The sequence below is a fragment of the Sus scrofa genome, chromosome 18 (genome assembly GCF_000003025.6).
Source record: "Sus scrofa isolate TJ Tabasco breed Duroc chromosome 18, Sscrofa11.1, whole genome shotgun sequence".
NCBI classification, from domain to species: Eukaryota; Metazoa; Chordata; class Mammalia; order Artiodactyla; family Suidae; genus Sus; species Sus scrofa.
This window is the reverse complement of record NC_010460.4, coordinates 48,581,623-48,593,745: the sequence shown is the minus strand read 5'-3', so window position 1 is coordinate 48,593,745 and position 12,123 is coordinate 48,581,623. Positions and strand designations below refer to the sequence as shown.

The 12,123-nt window shown below is 52.3% G+C and overlaps 1 protein-coding gene across 3 annotated transcripts in view; it reads right to left on the bottom strand.

Moving 5' to 3' along the window:
* Window positions 691-12,123, bottom strand: part of LANCL2 (LanC like 2) — a 42,304-nt gene continuing 30,871 nt past the window's right edge. For 2 of the 3 annotated variants that reach the window (XM_021079342.1, XM_021079343.1), the window contains exon 8: window positions 691-5,935. In XM_021079342.1, coding sequence (XP_020935001.1) covers window positions 5,645-5,935 — 291 coding nt within the window. In that variant the 3' untranslated portion in view covers window positions 691-5,644. Of the gene's footprint in view, window positions 5,936-9,772; window positions 9,846-12,123 lie in introns of all 3 variants that reach the window. The other variant, XM_021079344.1, reaches the window with a different exon arrangement.

Genomic DNA, 12,123 nt, shown 5'->3' with positions numbered 1-12,123 from the left:
TTTAAGGAGATCAGATATTGCAACAAGAAATAAGAGATGAGTTCCCATTGTTGGTCAGCAGGTTAACCAACAGTGGCCGTGAGGATGTAGGTTCAAACCCTGGCCTCACTCAGTGGATTAAGGATCCGGCATTGCTGCAAGCTGCGGCACAGGTTGCAGATGCAGCTCAGATCTGGTGTTGCTGTGGCTGTGGCGAAGGTCTCAGGTGCAGTTCCATTTCGATCCCTAGGCTGGGAACTTCCATATGCCGCAGGTGTGGCCCTAAAAATAAAAAAAAAAGGGTCAGGGAGGGAGTGGGATGGACTGGAAGTTTGGGGCAGTAGATGCAAATTATTGCATTTGGAGTGGATAAGCAGTGAGGTCCTGCTGTACAGCACAGGGAACTATATCCAATCACTTGTGATGGAACATGATGGAGGATAATGTGAGAAAAAGAATGTTTATATATGTATAACTGGCTCACGCTGCTGTACAGCAAAAATTGACAGAATATTGTAAATAAACTAGAATAAGTTTTTTTTTTAAAAAAGCATAGTGTTTTTGCTATCATACCACCAAAAAAAAAAAAAAAAAAAGAGGAGAGGATATACACAAAAGATATCCTACAAACAAGAAAAAATCCTGGAAATAAACACACAATGGAAGGATTTGAAAATAAAACAGAAGTCTCTTGGAAAGGAAAGCCAAAAGGTGGAGGGGAAAGAAAACTTTAAGAAATGATTCAAGAAAACTTCCTAGAATGGAAACACTCACATTTCTGGATTGGAAGGACTCACCAGAACCCAGGACTAGGCTCATCATCATGACAGAGAGAAGCATCCTACAATCAGCGAAGCAATCACATGAAAACCCAAGATCACGCACAAAGAAACACGAATTGCTGTGGGCCTGTGGTCCCAACACTGAGGCTAGAAGTCAGAAGATGCCTTGAGACGTCAAGAGGGAGACCTCGGGGCACAGTCTCTGAGCAGCCTGTGATTTAAGCGTCCAGGCAGAGCAATGACAGCCTTTGCCCCTGAGCTCTCAGAGCTCTCAGCTCGGCTGTAGGGAGCCTGCTCCTTCCTGCTCCTGGAGAGCCTCTGGGGGCAGGACTGGGCTTGTCCACCAGCCCCTTTTCAGTTCCCAGGGGCCGAGCACAGGGCATTTGATAGCTTCCCTCTGGCATCTCTAAAGAAGCGGTATGAAAAGCTGGCCTCGGCAGTTCTCAGGATGTGGGCAATGCGGGGATGACTATGCTGCCTGGTTTCTCTCACTGGCAGCCCCATCAGGAGTGGGGTAAGGGCCCTGTAAACATGTGACCAGCACTGCATCTGATGGATGCTTCTACACAAGCCACGAGAGTCTAGCTGTCACAGAACTGGGGAGCTCCCCGGGGGCACTCAACAAAGAACGGGCCAGAGGACCCAGGCTCTCCAAACTTTCAGATTTTGCGTAAGCCTGAAACTGTGGCTTGCTTCCTCCTTGCCCCTGTGGCAACGCTGCCCCTTGAAGGACCTTGGCTTGGCTAGGCGCATGCATCACACACACACCCCCACCCACACACACAGGTGCACTCGTGTGCACATGCACACAGCGGCTGCCTGAAAGCCAGGCAGAAGGCCCAGCTTGCGGTGAGGCTCGGGATCTGGCAGGGAGCCAGAGCTAGGGTTCCACGTCACTATTTCGGAGAGTTAGCCTGTTTCTTCTCCCCAAAGCACCAACGCTGTCCTCTCCCGCGTCACAGAGCGCGGTCATGTGCTAGATGATTCTCCTCCCACTAACCACACAGTGTTGTCCTGATGACACAGAAAAACTTCACAGGAAATGGCTTCTCCAAACTCATGCAAGTGGTTAAGCTCACAGGCAAACACAAACATCCAGACCCCAGAGTCTTGGCTCTTGACCGTCACTCCACAGGCTCCTGGGTGACAGAGACCAGCCTCCCGCCAGAGGGCATCACACTGCAAGGCTGAACCCATCACTTGCCTGTGAAACCCTCCCTGCCCCCCACCTGCGGTACCAGGAACACACACAGGGAGGCCTGCTGCCCCTGCCCTGCCCGGAGCCATCCTCAGGGCTGCTCGGTTCCCACAGGTGCCCATCCAGCTGGACTGCGAGCTGCAGGAAGACGGGTCCAAAGCGATGCCTGGCGGGCCGCAGGTGTGCAACTAACACCTGCTGGATGCAGGACTGAGCCTCCCATCTCCATGGCTCCAGATGCGGGCAGCGGCCCTTGTGATGCAGACTGGACTTTGTGATGGCCCCAGCCATCGAGTGACCTAACTCCAGGGAGCAGGGGCCTTGAAGGAGCCTGCAACCCTCCTCCGATCAGGAAAAGCAATGATGCAGCACAGCCTTCCAGGGCTACCGGCCAGCTCAACAGAAGCTGACAGACACTGGAGGTGGCAGTCATGCTGGATGGGCGCGGACAAATTGAGAGCCCAGAGGAAGGGCCCCTCAAGCTTCAGCGAAGAGACAGGAAAGGAGAGGAACAGTCTGTAAAAAGCCATTTAAAGAACTTGGACTTTACACCTGGGTCCTCCTCTTGTGATTTTAGCGAATGAAGTGATTCCACTCCAGGGAGCTTGCCCGACAATGGAATTGTTCTGAATGGCTCCAGTGCCCGGCCAGCTAGGAAGGCAGGGGTTGAGGGCCTCTCTCAGGCTTCCTTTTTTTGTCTGCTTTTTAGGGCCGCACCTTGTGCATTTGGAAGTCCCCAGGCTAGGGGGTGAATTGGAGCTGCAGCTGGCAGCCTACACCACAGCCACAGCAAAGCCAGATCTGAGTCGAATCTCCTACACCACAGCTCACGGTAATACTGGTCCCTTAACCCACTGAGTGAAGCCAGGGATCGAACTTGCATCCCCATGGACACCAGTCAGGTTCATTACCGCTGAGCCACAACAGGACCTCCTCTCCCAGGTTTCCATTTCTTACTTCTTGTGTCGGGCCCACCGAGGAAGAGGCTCTGCGTACAAGTCAGGAGGGTGGCCCTGGCAAGACCGTCCCTCATTCCAGCTGTGACCCTGGGCTAGGCCAGCAGCTTTCTTGCGGATAAAACAGGGATGCTAAGAGCAGTGCTGGGACCGTTCAGGGTGACTGAATGGAAAGGCCCGTGACACCTGCAAGCTCAGGACAGGCTTCTCTTCTCCGTCCCTGCCAGGTTCCGGGGGGCCTGGGAACGAGGAAGCTGCGTTCTAAGGCAGCATCTCGGCCATCGTGTCACACGCCATGGCCACGTCTTCAGGGAGGAAGACGACCCTCAGAACGGTGGCCAAGGCTCCCAGCTGTCGCCCTCAAAGGCAGACCGGGGGGAGCGCAGACAAAGACCCCATACACGTCACCACGAGGCCATCTCTACTTAACACCGAAACAGAGAAAGAAGCCCACACACTCCTGGTGGACGTCTCTTTTTTCTTTCAAATTCCAAGTGCAGTTGCGCATACACAGGATTTTAAAAACTTGGACAAAGACAAATCTACGAAATCACGAGGGGGTGCTCTGGGATCCGAACGCACACACGTATTAGGACTATTCAAGCAGCTCCGAGCGTCCGCTTTTCCGCTGCCTCCGGGGCCGGAGTGGCCGATCCAGCCGGTGCAGCAGCCGCGGTCACGGACAGCGAGGGGAGGCAGCGGCTGTGGGCCCAGCTGGCTTCTTAAAAACCCCTGTAAATAAAACCTCCTCAGTGTACCTCACAAGTGTCCATCTTTCCCTCCCGCGTCAGGCAGAAGCAAGCTGGACAAGCAGTTCTCAGGCACAGGGAGATGCCCAGAGAACAAAGGGTCCCCTCGCTGCTTCCAGTCAAAGCCATGTGCCCAGAACCAGGGCCTCCACGAGCGGCTCCCTCTTGCTATTCCCGTGCAGCCCCACCGGCCTCCCCTGAGAATCGAGGCCGCGTGGGCAAAACCTTCGGCCAGAGCCCTGAGGGCTGCTGCGGGCGGTTCGCTGGGGCTGTGATTTCGGGCGAGCTCTTCTGCCAACTGCCCCGGGCTCGCTCACGCCGGCCGTCAGGGGACCGGCCCAGGCCGCCTGGCGAGCAGGACAGCAGCCCAGGAAGCTGGTTAAAATATAGCTGTGAGGCTCTATTCCCACGGAGGTCGTCAACCTACCTCGACAAGTGCAGTCGTGACTCAGAGCGTCTGCAATGAAGAGACGCATGAGTGTCCTTCAGAAACCGAAGCTCGGTGGAGCTCCCCTTGTGGCTCAGTGGGTTAGGAACCTGACACAGTGTCTGCAAGGACGTGGGCGCGATCCCTGGCCTCCCTCGGTGGATTAAGGATCCAGCGTTGCTGTGAGCTGTGGCCTAAGTCCCAGATGCGACTCGGATCCTGAGTTGCTGTGGCTGTGGTATAGGCTTGCAGCTGCAGCTCCAGTTTGAACCCTAGCCTGGGAACTTCCATATGACTTGGTGAGGCCCTGAAAAGAAAAAACAAAAGGAAGAAAAAAAGAGAAAAGAAAAAAGAAACGGAAGGTCACATGTCTGCACGTCAGCCCCACAAACAAGCCTCAGCCGCATCCTAAGGTTCGCGCCTGTGCAGAGCACTCGGTCTTGCACTGATGTTCTTTTTCCCTATGAAAGCAGCGGAAACTGGGGCTGATAAACATTTAGCGACCCCCTTGCAGCCAAGGACCTTGCCTTTCGTGGTCACACCTCAGCGCGTAAGAAAAGTCTGTACAGAGTCTGAGACCTCCCACCGCGACAACCTGCCTTGCGGAATCCGGGGCGGCAGGCCAATCCACAGGAAGGCCCGTTCACAAGACGGCAGACAGACACTAGCATCACTCCCTTGGTTAGGACCCTGTTTCCCAAGGGTACAAATGCAGGCTCGTACTTTCTGTTAATATGTCTCATCAATCGTGAGAGTTTTACTACCCAAATAGTAGTCAAAACCTACGGGTGATATTCATCCCAAATCTATACTTCGAGAGCCTACCGAATTTTGAAATAAGTTTAATTGGAGGGACATGGGAACAGGTGAATGTCTTTCTGCTTACTGCCCATCCGGAACTGTATCTGCTGAACTTGGAACAAGACGTTACGATGCTGATAAAACTGAGGTGCAGTCTGTTTAGTAACAAACACGGCACTACTGCTTGGTTCGCATGTGGCCATGACAAGGCTTCCCCCGAACCGCCGTCACCGGTGTCATCGGTCCCCTCCCCAGGGCACGGACTGCCCTGGATTTCAAGGGTCTGGAACTTCACACTAAGAGCCTGCGAGTGGGAGCCCGGCAGAGCTGCCACGCGCCCCCTCGGGCTTCCTAAAACCACGAAGGTGAGCATAAGACCCACAGAGGGGCTGGTCCAACTGGGGCCAAGGCTCCCCAGCCCCCCTCCAGCGAAAGCCCCTCTACCTCCGCTATTTCTTTTCATTTCTGGAGCAGTCTTTCTCTCAAGCTCCCCCAAAAGGGTCCCACAGGAAATGCTGGGAAAAGTCTCACACTGGGATGGCATCTTAAAAGAGAGTCTTTCTGGTACATAAGAGAGACACCACCTGCCTGTGTCCTGTCTGCCAATACAGAAGCACCCCGCTTTATTGGGTACGGAGAAGGGGCTGCTGTGTGCCCTCATGCACGGCCAGCTCGGGCTCATGGACAGAGAAGGGCTTCCGCTGAGAACAACCTACGCCTACGGAGAGCAAACACCGAGGGACATGCAAACATTACGCAGCACTGGACACGGAGACGTCACGCTGACACCAGCGAGGGGAGCACAGCAGGCTGGCGGGGCGGGGGTCTGCGGGGCTCTGCTCCCTCCGTCCTCCCTTCCTCAGGATGCACGGTGGCTTCTGTGTCAGGCGCCAGGCAACCTGGCGGCCTGTGGTCCCGTCGGGTCCCTTAGGAGTCTTTTTGCACCTTTGGATCCCTCTCTGAAGAGCCGAGTTCAAATGCTGGAAACCGTGCTGTCTCGGGGGCCAGGATGTCGGAGAGGAAGTGAATGGCGCCGGCCATGCCTGCAAGGCAAATCGAGACCCTCGGTGGGAAACGGTGCCAGGCGGGGCCCGCACCCAGACTGTCAGTCAGGCCTTTGCGGGGGCGGGAAGGGGGCGGGGAACGGCCCGCAAAAATAACCACGCCCGCGCCCACGGGAAATCCTTGGGTTAGCGCCCGGCAGGTGATGACGCCGGTTTTCTTCTCGATCTTATTTTTAAACATTGGTTTCTGAGCCTTAACCTTGTGTCCTGACACTTGAGGATGATTCTGCAGAAGTGCTAACAAAAGACTTAAGGGCGCTGCTACTGTGCTACCTCAACATACAAAATTCCTCTCAAAGCTTTTACGGTTTTTTCCCCAAACAGAAAGCTGCATTTTCTGTCTTCTTTAGGTTTAAAGAGTTGTTCTAGGAGTTCCCGTCGTGGCTCAGTGGTTAATGAATCTGACTAGGAATCATGAGGTTTCGGGTTCTATCCCTGGCCTTGCTCAGTGGGTTAGGGATCCGGCATTGCCGTGAGCTGTGGTGTAGGTCACAGACACAGCTCGGATCCGGTGTTGCTGTGGCTCTGGCGTAGGCCAGCAGCTACAGCTCCGATTCGACCCCTAGCCTGGGAACCTCCATATGCCGCGGGTGTGGCCTTGTCTAAAAAGACAACAACAACAAAAAAACAAACAAAAAAAGAGCTGTTCTAAATTGAACCTTATTTGCTTGGTCAAAACCCCCACTGCAAATCACTGCAGTAACTCAGCACTGGCTTTTTTTTTTTTTTTTTAATTAAAGGAGGGGCTGCAGAGCTGGCCACGCTGAAATGACCGGGGAGCGGCAGCAGGTCTGCCAGAAGGAGCACTGGTGGTGGGGGGTGGAGGAGGTGTTTCCTCTGGAAAGGGTCAGAGGGGTTGGCGACCCTTCCGGCCTGGTAGCCTCCACACAGGCATTCACCCATCCGACAAGCATCTAGTTAGAGCCTCCTGCCAGGCACCTGTGAGGCACAGGGACCAGAAGAATCTGGGAGCTTCCCGACCTTTAGGGGATATACATTCAGATTTTCACCCACGTGAGGCTTTGAAGTTGCCATTATAATTGTGAATTTTTAAACCTGAATTAACTCTTATTTCATTTCATTTTATTTAGTTTTTTTGGCCATGCCTGTGGCAAATGGAAGTTCCTGTGCCAGGGACTGAACCTGCACCAGAGCAGCGACCCCCAGCCATAGCAGTGACAATGCTGGATTAACCTGCTGAGCCACAAAAACTCCATTCCGAGTTCAGATTAACTCTGTTATATCTGATGCAAATGCACTGCATTTGTATGACACTGAAGACCAAAATTTTTATTCTGAGAAATGTTTTTTCAGTATGATTTCTCTGAATGTTAAAAAGATTTGGAGGTTCCTGCTATGGCACAATGGGTTTAGACTCCAACTGCCAAGGTTCACGTTGCTGCAGAGGTGTGGGTTTGGTCCCCAGCCAGGGGCAGTGGGTTAGAGGATCCCGTGTTGCCGCAGCTGAGACGAAGGTTGCAGCCGCGGCTCTGATTCAATCCCTGGCCAGGAAACTTCCATATGCCATGAGTGCGGCCATTAAAAAAAATTATTCTGCAAACGATAATGACAAAACCTTGTAATCTATATGACTGAAATGCTATCAATAAACAAAACAGGGCACATCACTACGGACACTTCAGACATCAGAAGGATAAGGAAGGAATACTACCGAAGCTCTACGCACATAAATTTGACCCCACTGGTGAAATGGAGCAATATCTTGAAAATACAGACTACTAAAACTCGCTGACTATGAAAGAGATAACTTGAACAGCCTTATAAACTATTAAACAAATCGAGTATATACATTTAAAACCCCCCAAAAGAAATCTCTAGGCCAGGAAGGTTTCACTGCGGAATTCTACGTTTAAATCAGAATTAGTATTAACGCTGATTCTTCTACCACTTAATAAACAATCTACTCCGGAAAATGGAAGAGGAGAAGATACTTCTCAATATAGTTTATTAGGCCAGGACTGCCCTGAGAACAAGGCAGAGACAGGAAAAAAAGAGAACTACAGACCAACATTCTTCATGAATATAGATGTAAAGATCTTCAAAATATTAGCAAATAACATTCTGCAGTATGGGAAAAAATTGTACACCAGGGCCAAGTAATTAGGCTTTCGTCTAGAGATGCAAGGTTGGCTTAATATCAGAAAATCAACTACTATGACCCACAGTGCGAGGAGGCTACAGGAGAAAAACCACCTGATCTTAACTGACACGGAAAAGCATCCGACAAAATTCACTGCCTACTATTACTTGAGTTTTTACAAAGTATTCAATCATTTATTCCTCCCAAAATTTATTTTGGAATGAGTATAAAATGTGACTCTAAAGTAACTAAAAAGGTGATACCACTTAACCTCTGCCCTTTGGTTTCTATGGCTTATGTTACAAATTATCCAACACATACACACACTCACAGGATAAACGCAGAACGTACCAGTCTCTGAGGGTCAACCGTTTTGTTTTCCTGAGTTACAGTCTGCACATCACACTCACAGCAAACTCTTGTTTCTGTTTCCTGTCACTACTCTTGTTTTTCAGCACTTTATTCAATATTCTTTTTTTTTTTTTTGGTCTTTTTTCTATTTCTTGGGCCACTCCCGCGGCATATGGAGGTTCCCAGGCTAGGGGTCGAATCGGAGCTGTAGCCACCAGCCTACACCAAAGCCACAGCAACGCGGGATCCGAGCCGCGTCTGCAACCTACACCACAGCTCACGGCAACGCCAGATCCTTAACCCACTGGGCAAGAGCAGGGACCGAACCCGCAACCTCATGGTTCCTAGTCGGATTCGTTAACCACTGCGCCACGACGGGAACTCCTTTATTCAATATTCTTGTTATTTCTTCCAACCACTATTTTTATTTACTTATAAGTTACTAATGGTAATTATCCACACGTCTTTATATGACTTAAATAATTAAGTATATTTACTTGTCTTTTTAGGGCCGCATCCACAGCATATGGAGGTTCCCAGGCTCAGGGTCAAATTGGAGCTGTAGCCACAGGCCTGCACCACAACCACAGCAACGGAGGATCTGAACCTCATCTGTTACCTACACCACAGCTCACGGCAACACCAGATCCTTAACCTGCTGAGCGAGGCCAGAGATGGAACCCGAGTCCTCATGGATACTAGTTGGGTTCGTTACTGCTGAGCCCTGAAGGGAACTCCTTTTTTTTTTTAATATATTTAAATAACTAACCAAATTTGCTGTGACTAGATTGATACCACATACACCATGTTATAGACGAAATGCAGAGGAGTAAACGTATTGTTTCTTCCATTGCTCCGCAGCAGTCTATGTTGTGTCTCCATATATACTTCACACAAGATCTAGAAATACTTGGAAGAAGTTCAGAGAAGCACAAAACAGGCAAGGTAAAGAGACTCCGAATTTTCAGCAACAAACTACTTTGCTCACTTGCACCTGGAGTGGACAAGCAATGAGATCTGGCTGCCCAGCGCAGGGAACTACATCCAGTCACTTGTGATGGAACATGATGGAGGAGAATGTGAGGAAAAGAAAGAGTGTCTATATGTATATATATGTATGTGTGTGAGAGAGAGAGACGGGGTCACTTTGCTGTACAGCAGAGAATTGACAGAACACTGTAAATCAACCATAATGGAAAAATAAAAATCACTAAGATTAAAAAAAACCCTGCTTTGCTCACAGTCAGTTAACAGGTGCAGAGAGATGACTCAAGGTCCACCGTGGGGTGCTGGTTAGCGCCAGGTAGAGAGACCGGAGGACCAGACCCGCCGGTGCTGGAAGCCAGCGCCTTCCTCACACTCACCTTCGAAGAGAGAGTAGGGCCTGTCGGGAATGCGGCAACCATGTGCTCCGTACTCCAGACACCACTCTGCAAACTAGCAAGAGAGAGTTCTTCTTAAGAGTGGAGATCTCGCTTGGTGAAAATGTAACACGTACCCGGCGAGTTATCAGCTGTCAGGCCTGTCTGTCCCCTTCCGTAAGGTGGAAGGTACCAGAAGGCTGTCAGGAGGACTGACGCAGAAACCTCACAGCCCAACGGTAACAGCCTCCCGCCTTTTCCGGGCGGCAGGTGCACCCCACATGGGAACACTGGTGCTCTGGCCTCAGCCGGTCCTCGCAGTTCACTCCCAGCCCCGCGCCGGACCGTGCAGCCCAAACCACGCTCCTGTCCCCATAGCTCCTCCGGCCCCGCCACCACTGACGGGCCACACTGCATCTCCGGAAATTTCCTTTGAGCTTCCTGACCCTTCCTTCTTATGCCTCTTCAATGGCTTTTAAAACATTATACTAAATTTCCTGTTTTTGCTTAAGCTAACGTATTTTTTGTCTGTGTACACCAAGAACCATAAGCAATAAACACAAAGACTATCAACTTTAGCACATGCAAATAAAACTCATGCTGCTTTCTGCCCTCCACGCCTGTTCTCTCGCTGGCTGTGTGATGCACCGTCGATCGGGTCTCCTTAGGCAGAGACAACGGGAGACTTCATACGTTTCCATCCTCGCTACATTTAAAAAACCCTCCAAATTCTGTGGGCTCAACATCCTCGTGTTTCTGAATCTCTTCTCTTAGTATCCCAGCCAATGCCTTGGTTTGTAACTCAACACTTCTCCTGTCAACTATTACACAACAATCTGGAGAAACCCGACCGCTACCTCGCCCACTCCCGTGACCTCGGCGACCCTGCTGAGGGGTCTGCACGTGAATCACAACCCTTGTGAAGCCCCGCCCTGCACATGAGGGCGGCCAGGTGTAACGAGAGCCCCCGGGGGATGGGCACCCCAGGCCTGTGCTCCTGCGTGACTGGTCTAGGGTGGCGTCTCGGCGTCCTTGTGAAGCTCCCCAGTGGGTGGAAGGTGTAAGCAAGGTTGAGGTCTACTGACGGAAGGGAAGCACGAGCTTGCTTTGGCCTTTGCCCCCTGACGTCATCTCCCCGCCTCCCCGGGCCCTGCCTCCCTGGCCCACCTGAAAGGCGCTCCATCTTCAGAAGAGAATGCCTCCCCGCCCATGAGGGCCTCCCGGTCCCCACATTAAAGCACTGGTGCTCTGGCCTCTTTACTCAACCACCTGCCACTGTCAGCACGCGTGGCCCCTCACCTCTCTGGCCCCATCCCCCGATCTGCTGCTGCGGCCACAGGAATGCCGCCGGGCCCCGGGGTGCTCGCCCCTCCAGCGTCCTGTGCTGGCTGCACTGCTCCCTCCCCACTGTGCTCAATTTCCCACCGTCCTCTAGGTCGGGTCCTGAGGCCCCACAAGCCCCGGCAGAGGCCTCTCTGTGAGTGTGAGCCCCATTCCACCTGGTCTGAGAAAAGGTTTCCTAACATAATAAATGCAAAGAGTAAGCCACCCCGAAGGTCTCCCTTTATCAAGGGCTACTGTAAACATTCTGGTGTGTGTTCTTCCAACCTTTCTTCCCGAGTCTCTAGAACTCTGTTTGTGAAACGTGTACAGTAATGAAAACACCAGCAAACACACACCGGGTCTGGCTTTGCACATTCACCGTCACACACTCGATGCACATGTGTTAGTTAGGTCTCCACTTGGTACCGGGCACTGTCCCAGGTACTGGGGCAGGGGCAGGACTGGGGCCAGCAAGAGCAGGCAGCCCATGCACTAGGGTGCACCACACCCAGGGCAAGCAGGGACACGTGGCGCGTGACCGAGTGGCTCTGCGGAGTCCCTGGGGAGACCTCAGAGGCCCCCTCCACAAACAGCATACTCCCACATTCTGGAGCTGGGAAAGGCCAAGAGCCACCAGGCAGATTTCGGGGGCGCCTGAAGCACTCCCACCCCAAGGAGAGTGGGCAGCGCGGCCATGGGGTGGAGGGTGGGGTGAGGTGGTGGAGAAGCAGGTGGGGGCTGAGGCACACGGGGCTCTCCAACTGGGGGGTGGGGGGGCCTAGTCACGGGGCAGCGGGAAGGCCCTGGAGGGTTGTAAGCAGGGGCAACTACGGATGCTGTGCCCACTATCTCAGTTAATTCTTCTTGGAACACATTTTTACCGATGAGGAAACTGAGGCTTCAAGAGGGGGCGCCCCAAAGCCATAAAGGCGGGCATCCTAACGGGTCCTGGGACTTCAGACGGATGGCCATCCCTCAGTCCCTGGTAGAGAGGGGACCGCCATGGCACAGGGCGCCAGGGACAAGGCTGC